The 20986-nt window shown below is 40.7% G+C and overlaps 1 protein-coding gene across 1 annotated transcript in view; it reads left to right on the forward strand.

The window, feature by feature from the left end:
• LOC117444891 (mucin-2-like) overlaps positions 1 to 18165 on the forward strand; it is a 21363-nt gene extending 3198 nt beyond the window's left edge. The window contains exons 3-5 of the mRNA XM_034080272.2: positions 4137 to 4298; positions 10129 to 10333; positions 11715 to 18165. Of these exons, the coding sequence (XP_033936163.1) occupies positions 4137 to 4298; positions 10129 to 10333; positions 11715 to 13944 (2597 nt within the window). The 3' untranslated portion in view covers positions 13945 to 18165. The remainder of the gene's footprint in view (positions 1 to 4136; positions 4299 to 10128; positions 10334 to 11714) is intronic.
• The last annotated feature ends 2821 nt before the right edge of the window (positions 18166 to 20986 follow it).

Consider the following 20986-nt stretch of genomic DNA (forward strand, 5'->3'; position numbering starts at 1 on the left):
ACTTCACGTCACTACCGCTAAGCTAAAGGTGGCTAATGTTGGTCTATAAAGGAACTACAGCACGGTCACATGACTTCACGTCACCACCGCTAAGCTAAAGGTGGCTAATGTTGGGCTATAAAAGAACTACAGCATGGTCACATGACTTCACGTCACCACCGCTAAGCTAAAGGTGGCTAATGTTGGGCTATAAAAGAACTACAGCACGGTCACATGACTTCACGTCACCACCGCTAAGCTAAAGGTGGCTAATGTTGGGCTATAAAGGAACTACAGCACGGTCACATGACTTCACGTCACCACCGCTAAGCTAAAGGCAGCTAATGTTGTGCTATAAAGGAACTACAGCACGGTCACATGACTTCACGTCACCACCGCTAAGCTAAAGGTGGCTAATGTTGGGCTATAAAAGAACTACAGCACGGTCACATGACTTCACGTCACCACCGCTAAGCTAAAGGTGGCTAATGTTGGGCTATAAAAGAACTACAGCACGGTAGTGTTGCACGGTGTACCGATACTTGAAAGGTACCGCGATACCCTTTCGTTAAAAACGGTACGATTCCTCCGTTTCATTAGTATCGGTACTTTAAGAATGACGAGGAAAAGTACTCCCGTGAAAAAGCGCCGTTTTAATAAGAGCCGCGTGTGTTCAGCGCTCTGCTTCCACTCCCTGCTCTGCAGCCGTGCCTGCAGTCCCGCTTCTCTCAAGCACGTTCTAAGTCCCTCCCCTCTCTTGTGCACGCGGCCACGCGCTAGCTGCCAGAGCATGTGAGAAAACGAGAAGCATGGCTGCAAGTGGGAGTGCAACTGCCGCTGCGCCTCGGCTTGTTGACAAAAAAGACGCCAGAAGTCTGTGAACGGGCCGTTCAGGTGTTCAGAGCAGAGCTCCCTGTCGGAGCGCAGAGCGTGATGTGCACTGAAAAGTGTTTCTGTCGCAATATTATCGTTGAGCAAACTTAACTAGCAAACTAGCATTACTATCTGCTAACGTTAGCTTTAGCCTTCGTTTTCTATTAGTTTTTTTCATAGGCTATAAACGGAGGTGGTATAAGTATATATCTTGTACTTGAGTAAAAGTAGAAGTACCCGGGTCTTGTACTTGAGTTAAAGTAGAAGTACCAGAATGTACGAACAATCCTGCAATCAAAATGTTCCTCAAATAAAAGTACAAAAGTATTATCATCAAAATATAGTTAAAGTAGCGACAGTAAAAGTAGAAGTACTCGGGTCTTGTACTAGAAGCACCAGAGTGTAGGAATACTCTGTTACAGTAAAAGTACTGCATTCAAAATGTTCCTCAAGTAAAAGTATTAAAGTAGCGACAGTAAAAGTAGTCATTGTGCAGATTGGTCCATTTCAGAATAATATATATGATGTGTTTTATAATGATTGATCATGAAAGTGTTCTCAAAGCTGGTGAAGGTGCAGCTAGTTTGAATCTTGTGGATTTACTCCAAGTGGAACTAAAGTCTGATTTAACACTTGATTATATTTCACATCATTCATCTGTGAAGTAACTAAAGGGATTAATACATGTAGTGGAGTAAAAGTACACCATGTACCTCTGAACTGTAGTGGATTAGAAGTACAAAGTAGCAAAAGAAACATTGAAATACTTAAATAAAGTACAAGTATCTCAAAATTGTACCCAAGTAGTACTTGAGTTTATGAATTTAGTTACTTTACACCAGTGGCTATAAAGATAGAAAGACTAAGCCTTGCACAGAGGCATGAAAATACATTTTCAAAATGCTCAACAGTGCTGCCAAAATGTTAAACTCACTGCTACACAATTAAAATAAATGCTTTTATATATATTTATATTAGATGTGACTCTTTGGCGTTTCTGTTCTTAGTAACACTGCTGCTTTAGTTGTTCTGACTGCTAAAATCATCTGTTATTCCTAATTTTAAAGCCGATATTCCGTGTTTCCCTTTTTTTAAGAAAAGTATCGAAAAAGAATCGGAATCGCAATTCTTGACTTGGTATCGGTATCGAAAACAAAATGTTGGTATCGTGACAACACTACAGCACGGTCACATGACTTCACGTCACCACCGCTAAGCTAAAGGAGGCTAATATTGGGCTATAAAAGAACTACAGCACGGTCACATGACTTCACGTCACCACCGCTAAGCTAAAGGTGGCTAATGTTGGGCTATAAAAGAACTACAGCACGGTCACATGACTTCACGTCACCACCGCTAAGCTAAAGGCAGCTAATGTTGTGCTATAAAGGAACTACAGCACGGTCACATGACTTCACGTCACCACCGCTAAGCTAAAGGTGGCTAATGTTGGGCTATAAAAGAACTACAGCACGGTCACATGACTTCACGTCACCACCGCTAAGCTAAAGGTGGCTAATGTTGGGCTATAAAAGAACTACAGCACGGTCACATGACTTCACGTCACCACCGCTAAGCTAAAGGTGGCTAATGTTGGGCTATAAAGGAACTACAGCACGGTCACATGACTTCACGTCACCACCGCTAAGCTAAAGGAAGCTAATGTTGGGCTATAAAGGAACTACAGCACGGTCACATGACTTCACGTCACCACCGCTAAGCTAAAGGCGGCTAATGTTGGGCTATAAAGGAACTACAGCACGGTCACATGACTTCACGTCACCACCGCTAAGCTAAAGGAGGCTAATGTTGGGCTATAAAGGAACTACAGCACGGTCACATGACTTCACGTCACCACCGCTAAGCTAAAGGAGGCTAATGTTGGGCTATAAAGGAACTACAGCACGGTCACATGACTTCACGTCACCACCGCTAAGCTAAAGGTGGCTAATGTTGGGCTATAAAGGAACTACAGCACGGTCACATGACTTCACGTCACCACCGCTAAGCTAAAGGTGGCTAATGTTGGGCTATAAAGGAACTACAGCACGGTCACATGACTTCACGTCACCACCGCTAAGCTAAAGGTGGCTAATGTTGGGCTATAAAGGAACTACAGCACGGTCACATGACTTCACGTCACCACCGCTAAGCTAAAGGCTAAAGGTGGCTAATGTTGGGCTATAAAGGAACTACAGCACGGTCACATGACTTCACGTCACCACCGCTAAGCTAAAGGTGGCTAATGTTGGGCTATAAAGGAACTACAGCACGGTCACATGACTTCACGTCACCACCGCTAAGCTAAAGGAGGCTAATGTTGGGCTATAAAGGAACTACAGCACGGTCACATGACTTCACGTCACCACCGCTAAGCTAAAGGTGGCTAATGTTGGGCTATAAAGGAACTACAGCACGGTCACATGACTTCACGTCACCACCGCTAAGCTAAAGGAGGCTAATGTTGGGCTATAAAGGAACTACAGCTCGGTCACATGACTTCACGTCACCACCGCTAAGCTAAAGGCGGCTAATGTTGAGCTATAAAGGAACTACAGCACGGTCACATGACTTCACGTCACCACCGCTAAGCTAAAGGCGGCTAATGTTGAGCGTGAGGACGTTTAGTAGTTTCATTTGCAGTGATGGAAAGTAACTAACTAAATGTATTCAAGTACTGTACTTAAGTACACATTTTAGGTACTTGTACTTTACCTTTACTTTATAAATTCAGTTTTTGCCACAAAAAACCTTTAAAATATTATGATTTGGTATTGATTGAACCATCCAGCATTATATTTAAGTAACTGAAACCATGAGTTGGCAACATTTTTGCTAATAACTGTTTTTTTCAAAAATATTTAATAGTTCCAGCTTCTTAAATGTTTTGAAAGATTTGCTGCTTTTGCTTTTAAATATAAAACAATATTCAATTTTAGTTTTTCCTGAGTACGTTTTATTTGTTAACATTATATGTATCGGGTTTTTTAACATAGAAAGAACATACAGTCACACATTGGGAAAATAACCCTCAACATCTAACATTCAGGGAAACCTCACCGATTGAAATGAAACACAATAAATACACGAAACAAGAATACAAAAAATATATGAAAGAATAACTCGCTTCTATATTTAGAGATAGTTACTATTATTATAATAATCAGCATTATTTGTATTCCTTATCCTTGTATCAGTGTTTGATAGCGATATTCATACATGTTCTCTTACTTCCACAGTACTTGTATTCCTTGTACTCAGTACGTCGGTGTGTTTGTGCTCAGGGTTCTGGCTGCTGTGGACGGTCCTCATCCTGTTCAGCTGCTGCTGTGCGTATCGACACCGAAGAGCCAAGCAGAGAGTCCAGCAGCAGCAGAGACAGCGAGAGATCAGCCTGCTGGCGTATCATGGAGCCAACTCGTACCCATCCTCCATGCTGGACCTCAGTAAGAGCCCGTCACCCTGCGATGCACTTCAGTGGCCGACCAACAGAGAAGTTATCAAGGCTTCGGTCACAGGCTCCTCCCACAGAGCAGCACGATAAAACAGATAACAAGTGCAAGTAAATACAAATACAATAGAATATAAATAGTGCAAGGAGAGTCTATCTACAAGTCACTGGATATAATATATTAGATAAATAATTTGTAAGTTGCAAACCGATGAATGTTATGGATGCTCTTTTCAAAAGTTCAGGTGTTTAACCGTCTTATGGCCAAATAGATAAGATCAAAAGTACTTTGATCGATCCCTATTTGTAAATGCTTGCATTGCAGCTCATAAAGAGACAAGGCATAAGAGAAGTTAAACGACTAGAAATAAACAATCCAAAACATCTCAAATAGAAATAAAATAGCCTTAAAAAAGTAAAAAATATACATGTGGAAATACTAAGTTACAGTAACAACATATAAAGCAGGATATTATAAATACATTAATTGTGCAAGGAATGGATTATTAAATATTAGATTGAATATAAATGTAAAGGTCCAGTTGGAGCCGAGAGTTCTCGTCCAGCCAGAGGAGATTTGTTAAACAGAGTTATTGCAGTCGGCAGGAATGTATCGGTTCTTGTTAAGATACATTTCAAACTCATCGTGATACTTATACTGTCTGTTATGTGTGATCGGGAATGCTTTGTGAGTACTCTGAGCAGTGACAATAAAGGAGTCTAATCTTATCTTGGTTCCAGAGATGGCAAAAGTACACACATCCTGTACTCAAGTAGAAGTGCACATCCTGTACTCAAGTAGAAGTACAGATACTCGTGTTTAAAAATACTCTGGTGAAAGTAGAAGTACTGACTAAACTTCTTTACTGAAGTCAAAGTAAAGAGGCTTTGAAGTGTGCTTAACTAAAAAGTACCCATAACTAGCAGCTGCTTTAAAGAGTACCTGACCTCCCTTTATATTAATAGAACATGTCATTGTTAGCTAATGAATGTTTCCATGGTGACCAACGGCAACATGACAACGTTTCCATTGGTCCCTCTTCTTTAGAGAAGACCAGGAAGTGATGGATACACGGATCGTGTTCCAACCAATAGGCACGCAGTGACTCTAAAGAATAATGATCACGCACCAACACACATTCAGACTAAAGGAACCAGCTGTTTGGGAAATGAGAGAAGTAGAAAGTACAGGTATTTGAGTTCAACATGTAAGAAGTAGAAAGTACAGGTATTTGAGTTCAGCATGTGAGAAGTAGAAAGTACAGGTATTTGAGTTCAACATGTAAGAAGTAGAAAGTACAGGTATTTGAGTTCAACATGTAAGAAGTAGAAAGTACAGGTATTTGAGTTCAACATGTGAGAAGTAGAAAGTACAGGTATTTGAGTTCAACATGTGAGAAGTAGAAAGTACAGGTATTTTAGTTCAACATGTAAGAAGTAGAAAGTACAGGTATTTTAGTTCAACGTGTAAGAAGTAGAAAGTACAGGTATTTGAGTTCAACATGTGAGAAGTAGAAAGTACAGGTATTTGAGTTCAACATGTGAGAAGTAGAAAGTACAGGTATTTGAGTTCAACATGTAAGAAGTAGAAAGTACAGGTATTTGAGTTCAACATGTAAGAAGTAGAAAGTACAGGTATTTGAGTTCAACATGTAAGAAGTAGAAAGTACAGGTATTTTAGTTCAACATGTAAGAAGTAGAAAGTACAGGTATTTGAGTTCAACATGTAAGAAGTAGAAAGTACAGGTATTTTAGTTCAACATGTAAGAAGTAGAAAGTACAGGTATTTTAGTTCAACATGTAAGAAGTAGAAAGTACAGGTATTTGAGTTCAACATGTAAGAAGTAGAAAGTACAGGTATTTTAGTTCAACATGTAAGAAGTAGAAAGTACAGGTATTTGAGTTCAACATGTAAGAAGTAGAAAGTACAGGTATTTTAGTTCAACATGTAAGAAGTAGAAAGTACAGGTATTTGAGTTCAACATGAGAGAAGTAGAAAGTACAGGTATTTGAGTTCAACATGTGAGAAGTAGAAAGTACAGGTATTTGAGTTCAACATGTAAGAAGTAGAAAGTACAGGTATTTGAGTTCAACATGTGAGAAGTAGAAAGTACAGGTATTTGAGTTCAACATGTAAGAAGTAGAAAGTACAGGTATTTGGGTTCAACATGTAACAAGTAGAAAGTACAGGTATTTCGGTTCAACATGTAAGAAGTAGAAAGTACAGGTAATTGAGTTCAACATGTAAGAAGTAGAAAGTACAGGTATTTTAGTTCAACATGAGAGAAGTAGAAAGTACAGGTATTTGAGTTCAACATGTGAGAAGTAGAAAGTACAGGTATTTGAGTTCAACATGTGAGAAGTAGAAAGTACAGGTATTTGTGTTCAACATGTAAGAAGTAGAAAGTACAGGTATTTGTGTTCAACATGTAAGAAGTAGAAAGTACAGGTATTTGGGTTCAACATGTAACAAGTAGAAAGTACAGGTATTTCGGTTCAACATGTAAGAAGTAGAAAGTACAGGTATTTGAGTTCAACATGTAAGAAGTAGAAAGTACAGGTATTTGAGTTCAACATGAGAGAAGTAGAAAGTACAGGTATTTGTGTTCAACATGTAACAAGTAGAAAGTACAGGTATTTGGGTTCAACATGTAAGAAGTAGAAAGTACAGGTATTTGTGTTCAACATGTAAGAAGTAGAAAGTACAGGTATTTGAGTACAACATGGGAGAAGTAGAAAGTACAGGTATTTGAGTTCAACATGGGAGAAGTAGAAAGTACAGGTATTTGAGTTCAACATGGGAGAAGTAGAAAGTACAGGTATTTGTGTTCAACATGTAAGAAGTAGAAAGTACAGGTATTTGGGTTCAACATGTAAGAAGTAAAAAGTACAGGTATTTGTGTTCAACGTGTAAGAAGTAGAAAGTACAGGTATTTGGGTTCAACATGTAAGAAGTAGAAAGTACAGGTATTTGAGTTCAACATGTAAGAAGTAGAAAGTACAGGTATTTGGGTTCAACATGTGAGAAGTAGAAAGTACAGGTATTTAAGTCACATGTAAGAGTATTAGGTATTTGAGTTCAACATGTAAGAAGTAGAAAGTACAGGTATTTGAGTTCAACATGTAAGAAGTAGAAAGTACAGGTATTTGTGTTCAACATGAGAGAAGTAGAAAGTACAGGTATTTGAGTTCAACATGAGAGAAGTACAAAGTACAGGTATTTGAGTTCAACATGTAAGAAGTAGAAAGTACAGGTATTTGAGTTCAACATGTAAGAAGTAGAAAGTACAGGTATTTGAGTTCACATGTAAGAAGTAGAAAGTACAGGTATTTGTGTTCAACATGAGAGAAGTAGAAAGTACAGGTATTTGAGTTCAACATGAGAGAAGTACAAAGTACAGGTATTTGAGTTCAACATGTAAGAAGTACAAAGTACAGGTATTTGAGTTCAACATGTAAGAAGTACAAAGTACAGGTATTTGAGTTCAACATGAGAGAAGTAGAAAGTACAGGTATTTGAGTTCAACATGGGAGAAGTAGAAAGTACAGGTATTTGTGTTCAACATGTAAGAAGTAGAAAGTACAGGTATTTGAGTACAACATGGGAGAAGTAGAAAGTACAGGTATTTGAGTTCAACATGTAAGAAGTAGAAAGTACAGGTATTTGAGTTCAACATGGGAGAAGTAGAAAGTACAGGTATTTGTGTTCAACATGTAAGAAGTAGAAAGTACAGGTATTTGGGTTCAACATGTAAGAAGTAGAAAGTACAGGTATTTGTGTTCAACATGTAAGAAGTAGAAAGTACAGGTATTTGAGTTCAACATGAGAGAAGTAGAAAGTACAGGTATTTGAGTTCAACATGTAAGAAGTAGAAAGTACAGGTATTTGAGTTCAACATGAGAGAAGTAGAAAGTACAGGTATTTGTGTTCAACATGTAACAAGTAGAAAGTACAGGTATTTGGGTTCAACATGTAAGAAGTAGAAAGTACAGGTATTTGGGTTCAACATGTAAGAAGTAGAAAGTACATGTATTTGTGTTCAACATGTAAGAAGTAGAAAGTACAGGTATTTGAGTACAACATGGGAGAAGTAGAAAGTACAGGTATTTGAGTTCAACATGTAAGAAGTAGAAAGTACAGGTATTTGAGTTCAACATGGGAGAAGTAGAAAGTACAGGTATTTGTGTTCAACATGTAAGAAGTAGAAAGTACAGGTATTTGGGTTCAACATGTAAGAAGTAAAAAGTACAGGTATTTGTGTTCAACGTGTAAGAAGTAGAAAGTACAGGTATTTGGGTTCAACATGTAAGAAGTAGAAAGTACAGGTATTTGAGTTCAACATGTAAGAAGTAGAAAGTACAGGTATTTGGGTTCAACATGTGAGAAGTAGAAAGTACAGGTATTTAAGTTCAACATGTAAGAAGTAGAAAGTACAGGTATTTGAGTTCAACATGTAAGAAGTAGAAAGTACAGGTATTTGAGTTCAACATGTAAGAAGTAGAAAGTACAGGTATTTAAGTTCAACATGTAAGAAGTAGAAAGTACAGGTATTTGTGTTCAACATGTAAGAAGTAGAAAGTACAGGTATTTGAGTTCAACATGTAAGAAGTAGAAAGTACAGGTATTTGAGTTCAACATGTAAGAAGTAGAAAGTACAGGTATTTGTGTTCAACATGAGAGAAGTAGAAAGTACAGGTATTTGAGTTCAACATGAGAGAAGTACAAAGTACAGGTATTTGAGTTCAACATGTAAGAAGTACAAAGTACAGGTATTTGAGTTCAACATGTAAGAAGTACAAAGTACAGGTATTTGAGTTCAACATGAGAGAAGTAGAAAGTACAGGTATTTGAGTTCAACATGGGAGAAGTAGAAAGTACAGGTATTTGTGTTCAACATGTAAGAAGTAGAAAGTACAGGTATTTGAGTACAACATGGGAGAAGTAGAAAGTACAGGTATTTGAGTTCAACATGTAAGAAGTAGAAAGTACAGGTATTTGGGTTCAACATGTGAGAAGTAGAAAGTACAGGTATTTGAGTTCAACATGTAAGAAGTAGAAAGTACAGGTATTTGTGTTCAACATGAGAGAAGTAGAAAGTACAGGTATTTGAGTTCAACATGAGAGAAGTACAAAGTACAGGTATTTGAGTTCAACATGTAAGAAGTACAAAGTACAGGTATTTGAGTTCAACATGTAAGAAGTACAAAGTACAGGTATTTGAGTTCAACATGAGAGAAGTAGAAAGTACAGGTATTTGAGTTCAACATGAGAGAAGTAGAAAGTACAGGTATTTGAGTTCAACATGAGAGAAGTATTAAGTACAGGTATTTGAGTTCAACATGTGAGAAGTAGAAAGTACAGGTATTTGAGTTCAACATGAGAGAAGTAGAAAGTACAGGTATTTGAGTTCAACATGAGAGAAGTAGAAAGTACAGGTATTTGTGTTCAACATGAGAGAAGTAGAAAGTACAGGTATTTGAGTTCAACATGAGAGAAGTAGAAAGTACAGGTATTTGTGTTCAACATGAGTGAAGTAGAAAGTACAGGTATTTGAGTTCAACATGTGAGAAGTAGAAAGTACAGGTATTTGAGTTCAACATGTAAGAAGTAGAAAGTACAGGTGTTTGTGTTCAACATGTGAGAAGTAGAAAGTACAGGTATTTGAGTTCAACATGAGAGAAGTAGAAAGTACAGGTATTTGAGTTCAACATGTGAGAAGTAAAAGTAAAAAGTCGTCAGAAAAATAAGTAGTGGAGTAAAGTACTGATACCATAAAAATGTACTTAAGTACAGTAACAAAGTATTTGTACTCCACTTGTTCCAGGTTTCTTGGCGTCTCTGAAGCTGCCGTCCTACGAGGAGGTTGCAGCTCAGCCCTCAACTCCTCCCCCTCCATACAGCTCGGTGTTCACCACCCCTCGTTACCCTCAGCCCCCCAGAACCAGCGACCCCCATCTGCTCACGCAGCACGACCCACTCCTTCATCGCCCGCTCAGCGACGGACCCTCCTCCCTCAGCTCAGACAACAGGTAACAACGATGCTAACTGTGAAGGAAACGTCTGAAGCAACGGAGCCGAGACTCCGAGAGACACGGATAGTTTATTACAGAGATACAGCCGGAGAATTTCACAAGACATGTTCTGCCGCCACGAGGGGACACGGCCACTTCCTAACCAATCCTGAAGATCTCGTCTTCTAGCTTTGAACTAGTTTGGAGTGTAATGATCAACATTCCTCATCAGTGAGACTGAACATATACGGGTCCTGAATCGACACACCTACCCGATTTTGGGAGTCACAGGCCGTCAGAGGCAGTCGGGCATTCGCGGCGCCCTACTCAGGTCGGTGTGTCCCGCACCGTCGTTGCTTTACGGCACATTTTCACACCTCCCGCGAGAAGGGTCGAGCTGCGGCCGCGGCCAGTACACGGCGGTACACGACACGCCCACCTGACACGACACTACGGTGGCTGAGAAGGGTCAAGCTGCGGCCGCGGACAGTGGAGGTTGAACCAAGCCCCCAGGAGTGCGCCGGAGTCTTGTGGCCAAACGGCGGTACTACACTTCCTTTGTGGTCTCTAACTCGTTGGATACTTTTTTTTAAACTAAATAAACTACCCAGTGTGAACGTTCCCGGGTAGCAGTTCCCTTAGCCCCATCCTAACCCTGACCACTCCCTACCTTTTTACCTAATCCTAATCTTCCTTCCTCCCTCCTAAACCCCAAAACCTCTCCTACTGTAAGAAATTTAAATCAATGTTTATACTACATGGGCTGTTTGATGTAAATCTCGTCAATTCGCTTTTAACGGTGGTGCCTCTCAGCCACCGTAGTGTCGTGTCAGGTGGGCGTGTCGTGTACCATCGTGTACTGCCGTGTACTGGCCGCGGCCGCAGCTAGACCGTATTGCCTCCCGCGGCCAAAGAAATCACTCCGATTGGCTGTTGCCTCTTTTGAATGACGAATACACACTACCGCTGCCTGCTGGTAAGGACAGTTATTGCCACTCGTCGCCTGAAGTCTTTGCGGTGTGTTCATTAGGCGGGCGGCGTAGCCGACGTAGCGGAACGTAAAAGTCGAGACGCCTTCGATACGCGTTCTTTGGTTTCAGGTTGGTGTGTAGCGGCCTTAAGAGAGATAGCAGCAAAACCCAAGGCCGTAGACTATGCCGTGGGAACAGAGAAAGTGAAAGGAGAAAACGATGAATCAGCAAGGTGCAATATTTGTAACTATAGAAAAATATTGTATTAGATATCGGATGCCTGTTTCTTGAATGAAAACACTCACTCATACGCTCCTCTCTCCAGTCTATGTCTTGAGATATCTACATTATTATTACACAACACAAGCTATTGCCACCTCGTCATTTCATAAATCTCAATGAATAATAAATGTATGTCTTCCCTTCAGCTCCAGTTGTTCCTGCGACTCCTGCTGCCCGTCCTCTCCATGTAGCTCCTCTTTATCGGCGGCCGTCACGTACGAAACCGACACCAGCCACGCCACGACGCCCAGCGAAGCCCCGCCTCTAATGCTCGACGTCACCATGGAGACCATCACAGCCGCAGCATCTCGTTTGGAGATCGACGAGACACGAATTCTGGTTTCCGAGAGGATGTTGGGCTCCGTGGCCGTTGACATCGGAGATGAAGTCGCTTCCGGAGAACGGCAAGCTGTTGTTGACTCATCGGTTCCCAACCGGGATGTTACGGTGGCGGTTGTTACCAGGGCGGTCTCCCCTCTGACCTCCCCCTGCTTAGAGGTGGTTCTTCCTGTTGGAACTACATCTCCCATCATGCAACAGCTTGACCTAGTACCATGTACCCCAACACTCAGCACCAGTAGTACTTTCCCTAGTCCAAGTGAAGTCCAAATAATAAGCATTGATGGTCCAACTGATGAAAATACCCTTACCCCAAAAACCACCTCATTGTCGGGCCCTTCTACCCCAACAGCTAGCACTTCGGACCACAACCCCGATCCAACAAGAACTTTTGATACAGCCAACGTTCCCAGTAGCCCAACCTCGGCACCAGGATCAGATGTTGGAATGACTTTGGCCTTGATAAGTGAAGCGTCTAATCTCCCAAGCCAGGACCCAAATCCTAGCCTCGTGCCAATCCCAGCACCTTCAAACCTTCCCCAAGCCAAAGTACCTTCAACCCAAGTTCCAGAACCAGTTCCCACAGAACCATTACCCATAAGCCTTCCCCAAACTCCAGACCCTTCACCTTCAAACCTTAACCTAGTTTCGAACCTACAACCTAAACCCACCATAGTCCACGACTGTGAATCTAACCCTATCCTAAAACCAGTACCTGCAAACCTTACCCTTGCGAACCACACCCCGGATCTAACAAGAACTTTTGATACAGCCAACGTTCCCAGTAGCCCAACCTCAGTACCGGCATCAGATGTTGAAATGACTTTGGCCTTGAAAAAAGACGCAACTAAATCTCCAAATCCAGACCTAAATCCTAGCCTTGTGCCAATCCCAGCGACTTCAAACCTTACCCAGGCTCCAGAGCCAGTACCCACAAACCTAAACGCCTTTCCAGACCCAATGCCCACAAGCCTTCCCAAAACTCCAGACTCTTTGCCTTTAATCCATACCACCAATCCAAATCTACGACCTAACATCAACATAGCTCCAGACTGTGAATCCAACCCTATTGTAAAACCAGTACCCCAAAACCTTCTCCTTCCGACAGAAGCACCGAAATTAGCACATTTCCTGATACAAGAACCGTCACCTGGGTCACCTGGGTCTGGTCTAGCCTCGGTTCCTCCCAACCCGAACCCAAACCACGGTTCCGTTGCTATTCTGGTTTCTTGTCAAGATCCAGCCCCAGAATCCGCCGATGTAACGGAACAAGACCTTATCAGTCCGTTGCCATCAAATATCCAGGCTGGATTTAGTTCTGGATCTTGTACAAGTGCTGGTTCTAGAACAAGTCCAATATCGGTTCCTGCTCCAGTGCTTACGTTGACAACACCGGCATCCTCCCCTTCCTCTTGCCCAGCAATAACTATAGAATCATCTTGTACGCCTGTAGCCCTCTCCCCATCCTCACCCCTTTCCTTGTCTTCAACGTTTCTCCCGGCCCCAGCTTTACTCCTGGACCCCCTCACTGCAATGCACCAGTCCAACAAAAGTGGATCTTCTTCTGGCCACGCCTCCTCTCTTTCCCCCTCGCCTCGTGCTACCCAGTCGCCGCCGAAACAGACCTTATTTTCCCCCTGTGTGGATATCTTTGAACCGGGACCTCCAAACTGGGAGGACGGGGAGGACGACCAGGAAACCGAGGACAACGACGATGAGGAGGATGAGGACATGGGAGCGGATGAAAGCCAGTATAGACACCGGCGACTTACCGGCGACTCTGGCATCGAGGTGTGTAGGTGTCGGGTGGAGGATGAGGATGAGGAAGAGGAGGAAACGAAGGAGGATGGGATTCAAGAAGGAGGTGGAGAAAGGGATAAAAAAGGAGGAGGAAATGGTGATCTTCATGACAGTGTGGACTGCCCGGCACGAGGTCAGATCACCACAGGGGAAGGACTTGTACTGTGCACCTCCACCGATACTCCAATATCTGAGGAAGGCGCCTCCGAAGTCGTCATTGTCGTGGAGTCCGTGTGATGGACAGGAAGTGGGCGGAACAAACCATTCATCATCCAGGCAAGGGTTGAAGTTAATGATGGCCTTCACCCCTTAGAACTGTTATTTGAGATTGTCCTGATAGATGATTGTGATTGCGGTTACGTCATGTGATGTTTGTTCGGCAATGGTTTGTCAGATCAGCAAAGGGTGTCGGACTTTAGGAGGAGATTCAACAGGATGCTCACGAGGAAAGGTTTTAGTCCGATGTGGTTTGGAGGTTTCTGCATGGAGAGGCATTTTCTTAAATTGCATCCAGGGTTGATCCAATTGGACAAATACTGCACTACAGCATTCACGACATACTGGGGTCGAGGTTCGGCCAAGTCGTATTTACAAATGAAAGATAGCAATTCTTCTGAAATTACCCTCGGTGCAATTTTATTGGAGATAACCCAATCTGTCCACCCATAGTATTTTACCCTAACAACCATTTCTAATATTATACTTGCGTGGTCCGATGACGCTCGCTAGATGTAAACATCATTCCTCTTATCTACGTCTGTCCAAATGAAACACGGGCCCCAGAAATGACGTTTTCTTTCTTGCGTTTGTCACCGATGATAACAACTTTAAATAGTTTAGCAGTAGACACCTGGCGTGTCTGGGGCGATGACGTCTGGTTTTGAAACAAGTCAAACTGTCCGCTTTGGACACGAAAACCGACTAATGTGGGAGGATGATTCACTCTGACTGACAGAGGGACGACTGATTCATCAGAAAGCTTACTTCGATGTACAAGTCAGTCAAGGGAAGGGAAATTAGGGAGACAGTTTCTCAGATTTGATATTTTCATGACAACTTGATCCTGTATGGAAGATTCCTGTTTTTTTCCTGTGCGTCAGTGGACAAAAGCTTTTTGCATAAATAGGAACAAACAATAGACACTTTTAGACGGAAACAAAGCCCCAAACAAAAGGGATGTGAACACGTCATCGCTATCGTCTTTGTCTCTGGATTTGAGGACGGATACAACAAAACGTTGTAGAAACCAAACAATCTAGGGCAGGGGTGTCAAACTCAATTTCATCGTGGGCCACATCAGCATTATGGTTGCACTCAAAGGGCCGGTTGTAACTTTAAGACTATATAAAAATACATATATAAATATATCATATATATAAAATAATGTATTATATTACATCATTGCCTCTGCATTGGATTATCATGGGATAGGGGAATAACTTCATAATTAACTACGTCTGAAAGCAGAAGTCGAGGGCAAGTCTCTTCAGTGCGTATGTCCCAAAATGATTTTAAAAGAAAAGCCAAATTCTGGAGAAATAGAAGTGACATTTTGAAACAAAAATCTAATTCTGAGAAAAAGGAATTCTATGAAAAAAATGCATATTTTGAAGAAAAAAGGCAAATTCTGAGAAAAAAGTCATATTTGAGATGCATTGTGGGACATGTAGTTTATGGGCAACGTGCTTCTGTAGCATGTAACCGTATAATAAACATATTATATTCTTTGCAAACTCTTGTGGGGCCACATAAAATGAAGTCGCGGGCCGAATGTGGCCCCCGGGCCTTGAGTTTGACACCCCTGATCTAGAGTCGTATCTCTAAAATATTCTCTTTCTGCATCCCTCCATAGCCATCTTCCTTTTTATCATTCAGAACCCTCGATTATATTTTATTCTGATGGATAAATCAACAAAGTCAAGCTATTTTAGGACCCGAAATGACGGGAATCTGAGTCGTGTTAAAGAATTGGAGAATATATCATTTGTTTTAAGGACTTATGGACGTGTGGATATTGATATTTTGTGACAGAAAGACATAAAGTATATTTTGTCAATGATAGAAAAAACATTTTTGTTGTACATGCTGGTGTATGTCCAATTAGTGAAGAGCAATATTTTTCATCAGCAAGAGTCTGTATATAAACGACGCCCCCTAAAAAAAAGGAAAGAAGCTAAAGCAATGTTTTGGTAAAAACTTACCCCAGATATAAGTGGACTTTAATTTTAAATATAACTCACTGTTTCCAATGAATACCTCCCCAAATCGCTAAGAACTCAAAATGCATCTAGAAATCGCGACTTTCACCCAACAGCAGTGCAACGATTGTAAGTCATTTCCAACACACTTTACGGAGGAATGCCAACACACATTTGTTAAGCTCGATAAGTAGTAGAAGTCCAAATGAATGTGATGATAATACACTGACAGTTGGTTGTACATTTTGGTTAAAAAGTTAATATACATTTACAACAAAAAAGGCAGGAAAACAAGATGAGGAAAAGGCGGTAAAAAGTTTCCCCAAATACACTGCATTGTTGTAGCAGGAAGTATTCTCAAATCTTTAAGACTAAAAAGATCCCTACAAGTTAAATGGAGTGCGAAAATGTAATGTTTTACCCATTTCACGTCACCTTTCCACATCCGCTGCCAACAAGTGCACTTTTTACTGCCGTTAACGTAAGCTGTTTCAGTTTCAAGTTTACCAAACGTGTGTTGGTCCAAACCAGACGTCAGACTGTTGGAAGAGTCACCAGAGAGTAAAGTCTGACCTTTAGCTAATGAGAGACTGAGTGTACCGAAACCTGAAGTGTTCAAAGAAGCAGGAAAATCCCATTGGAGGTGGTCACCTGACAATATATCATTAACGCAACCTTCTTCGAAGTCTGACCCACAAACCCTGTTTCCATGCTGCATCACGACCGGACTTCACTACCCATTTCTCGCAAAAAGACGACGGGTGTACCTTTGCAGACAATGCTACGTCGGACCTCCTTACGACAAAAGCAATGTCCTGCCATGGAAAAGGACTCGCGTGGACTTCAAATGGCAGCAACAGAGCGCACAGTTTCTACGTCTAAATCTGGGTGTTTTGGTAGTCAGATTGGAAACCAACGTGCACAAGATTGGATTCACTCGTGGATGGATTCATTAATCCAATCTTTTGTTTTTTAAACCTATTGCGGAGCTGAATTCACAGAAATATGGTTCTGAGTAAACGTGGATGTCAAAGAGAGCTCAAGCAGATGGCGGATCGGCGTCGAAAACTACACCTTCGATTGAGTGTAGGCCGACTATTCGCCTGTTGACCGTAAGAGTTCGTAGAGGCTTAAAGGACCTTTTCTCGAGGGTCATACCTAGCCATTGATGTTGTGGTTGATGGTGTTTTTTGTTTACCTGAACTAATAAGGTTATATATCTCCATGGTTAAAAGAGTGCCATTTCTACTTGACCACTGTTACTACTTAGCGTTAGATGGAGCGGCTCTCGCTCTGCGTGGGTGTGGACTTTCGACCTGAGTGACTGGGAAAATGTTCGGTCCAAAATCTGTCTGTTGTAGCTCGAGTTCCCAAAGGCTCTGCCGCTCTGAAATCAGCCTTGTGAAAAAAGGGAAATTTCCGCCAAACAATGTGGGATTTTACCCACATTTCCTTCCAGAGATCGGAGGTGACTTACAGATAAAACCCTGGAGAATCACCATGACAACGAGCTGATGTTAGGGCGTTGAAAGCATTTGGAAAACTCCTATTTATCCTTTTTTGTTGAGTCAAACCGGGGCAAGTTTTTCATCAAATGTTGGTGGGCAAAGAATCTCTGATAGATCGTTTCACACTGACTGGATTCACATTGATAAGATGAGACTTTAGTGCATTTAATTAAAGATTGGTAAAGTCCCCAAAGAAGTAAAAGGTTCTAGACTTATTTGGGGAATTTTTACCGCCATCTCTTACGGTAGCTTTGGAAAACTAACTCGCTTTTTATTTTACATAAATCATCATTTGGGAAAGTTTTTAGCCGTTGACTGATGTTTAATTACACATTTCTTGAGACACAACTGGTCCCGATGTAATGTGAACCCAGTCACACAATTCTGGCCTCTTTAAAGAACTTCCACTTGTTCCACGAGGATATTGGATTTAGCTTCACCTGTGGTGTTTGACAAATTATTTAATTTACTAAAAGCGTCCGTATGTTCCTCCGTCTAAATAATGTTTTTATCTCGTTGTTTCTTGTCTGCTGTCCTTCCTGTTTGCATGAGGTTTCCGTCGGAGGAGTGGAAGGAAGCAGAGGAGAGACTGGTCTTTAAAATCCCTTAATATTACGATGATAACGATGATAATTATTAGAAATACTAAATTATTAGTGAGTGTGTATGTGTGGATGTATGTGTGTGACCTAACTAAACCAGCCTGTTCTAAAAGTGTGTGAAGATATACTGAATAAAAACTGTCAAATCTACTAAAAGTCTGTCTTTATTCACTGGTACTAATAATTACAACAAAACTGGAGATTAATCATTATTTATTTATTAAAACATTATTAATGTCAAGTTACACTCAAAAAACAAAAAGGAAGTTAATCATAAAAACACAATATTTATATGGCTTAAATCTAACTTACACTTTGTTTAAATTACAAGCAAATCATTTAAACTAGCTTAGCATTAGCCTAGCATTAGCTTATATTTATACTTTTTTATTGTAAGATGTTTTTAAGTAGAGGTTAAGCTAACTTTCTCTAATTTTACTGTAAATGTAAATATGTTGAAAATCAAGGTCGACAAATAACATGTCCTAATCCAAAAACCGCTACTTTTTGATTAAATGGAGTTATAATAAAACAAAATGTGCCGTTTTCATGACCTATTACAAATTATATTTTATTATAATCAGAATAATAAAGGACTATTAGTGTGCATATTAACACAGTCATAGTTTAAGGTTAGTTTTCACGTCAGCATTTGAATGTTACATCATGTCAAATGTGATCTTAATCACAAAATTATAGTTTTATGATTGTAAACTCCGCCCCTTTCACTTGGCCCCACCTCCTTTTCATTAAGCCCCACCCTCCCACCCATCCCTGGGAGTGACCACGACCTTATAAGGCAGCGGCTGAAGGACGACGCCCAGTCGCCCCTGCAGGTTGGGCGGGGAAGCCCCGTCCGGCAGGTTGAAGCTCATTCGCTGGAGCAGAGACGACAGGAAGAGGAACAGCTCCAGCCTGGCCAGTGATTCGCCGACGCAGACTCGAGGCCCCGCCCCAAACGGCATGAAGCAGGGAGGCGTCACCCGGTGGCCCCGGTCGTCAAGGAAACGGTCTGGAAAGGCGGGAAAAAGTGTGTTCAGGTGCATTTTTTTAAGTAGGATTTTTCCGATTAGGTAGTTGTATTTTGTGTTTTACCTGGGTTAAAGAGGTCCGGTGTGTCCCAGTGTTCGGGGTCGTGGTGAATCGCCCACATGTTCACCAAAACTCGAGTCCCACGACGGACCGGGTGACCTCCAATACTACGAGAGAGAGAGAGTTTTAAACATTTCTGCAGCTTATAGCTATTTCCATTATTGTTAAAACTGTCAGTTATTTCCTGACAAATGGTCACAAAAAATTGCTGTTCTTCTGAGAAACTCATGAAAAGTTGACTGTAGTTAAAGAAGTTCAAAAGACAACCAAGCGGCGGCAAAATGCTTAAAAAATACATTTAAAAAGTCTGAGAAAAAGTGAGAAAAAGTGAAACATTTAGATTATTCTGTGCAAAATGTGCTGGATTTAAGTTGTAGTATTTAAGGTGTAGTATTTAAGTTGTAGGATTTAAGGTGTAGGATTTAAGGTGCTGTATTTAAGGTGCTGTATTTAAGGTGTAGGATTTAAGGTGCTGTATTTAAGGTGTAGGATTTAAGGTGCTGTATTTAAGGTGTAGGATTTAAGGTGCTGTATTTAAGGTGTAGGATTTAAGGTGTAGGATTTAAGGTGCTGTATTTAAGGTGTAGTATTTAAGGTGCTGTATTTAAGGTGTAGGATTTAAGGTGCTGTATTTAAGGTGTAGTATTTAAGGTGCTGTATTTAAGGTGCTGTATTTAAGGTGTAGGATTTGAGGTGCTGTATTTAAGGTGTAGGATTTAAGGTGTAGGATTTAAGGTGCTGTATTTAAGGTGTAGGATTTAAGGTGTAGGATTTAAGGTGCTGTATTTAAGGTGTAGGATTTAAGGTGTAGTATTTAAGGTGTAGGATTTAAGGTGTAGGATTTAAGGTGCTGTATTTAAGGTGTAGGATTTAAGGTGTAGGATTTAAGGTGCTGTATTTAAGGTGTAGTATTTAAGGTGCTGTATTTAAGGTGTAGGATTTAAGGTGCTGTATTTAAGGTGTAGGATTTGAGGTGCTGTATTTAAGGTGTAGTATTTAAGGTGCAGTATTTAAGGTGCTGTATTTAAGGTGTAGGATTTGAGGTGTAGTATTTAAGGTGTAGGATTTAAGGTGCTGTATTTAAGGTGTATTTAAGGTGCTGTATTTAAGGTGTAGGATTTAAGGTGCTGTATTTAAGGTGTAGTATTTAAGGTGCTGTATTTAAGGTGCTGTATTTAAGGTGTAGGATTTGAGGTGCTGTATTTAAGGTGTAGGATTTAAGGTGTAGGATTTAAGGTGCTGTATTTAAGGTGTAGGATTTAAGGTGCTGTATTTAAGGTGTAGGATTTAAGGCGCTGTATTTAAGGTGTAGGATTTAAGGTGTAGGATTTAAGGTGCTGTATTTAAGGTGTAGGATTTAAGGTGTAGGATTTAAGGTGCTGTATTTAAGGTGTAGTATTTAAGGTGCTGTATTTAAGGTGTAGGATTTAAGGTGCTGTATTTAAGGTGTAGGATTTGAGGTGCTGTATTTAAGGTGTAGTATTTAAGGTGCAGTATTTAAGGTGCTGTATTTAAGGTGTAGGATTTGAGGTGTAGTATTTAAGGTGTAGGATTTAAGGTGCTGTATTTAAGGTACAGTATTTAAGGTGTAGTATTTAAGGTGTAGTATTTAAGGTGTAGTATTTAAGGTGCAGTATTTAAGGTTCTGTATTTAAGGTGCTTTATTTAAGGTGTAGGATTTAAGGTGTAGGATTTAAGGTGCTGTATTTAAGGTGTAGGATTTAAGGTGTAGGATTTAAGGTGTAGTATTTAAGGTGCAGTATTTAAGGTGCAGTATTTAAGGTGTAGTATTTAAGGTGTAGGATTTAAGGTGCTGTATTTAAGGTGTAGGATTTAAGGTGCTAGTATTTAAGGTGCTGTATTTAAGGTGTAGGATTTA

The sequence above is a fragment of the Pseudochaenichthys georgianus genome, unplaced genomic scaffold (genome assembly GCF_902827115.2).
Source record: "Pseudochaenichthys georgianus unplaced genomic scaffold, fPseGeo1.2 scaffold_984_arrow_ctg1, whole genome shotgun sequence".
In the NCBI taxonomy this organism is placed as follows: Eukaryota; Metazoa; Chordata; class Actinopteri; order Perciformes; family Channichthyidae; genus Pseudochaenichthys; species Pseudochaenichthys georgianus.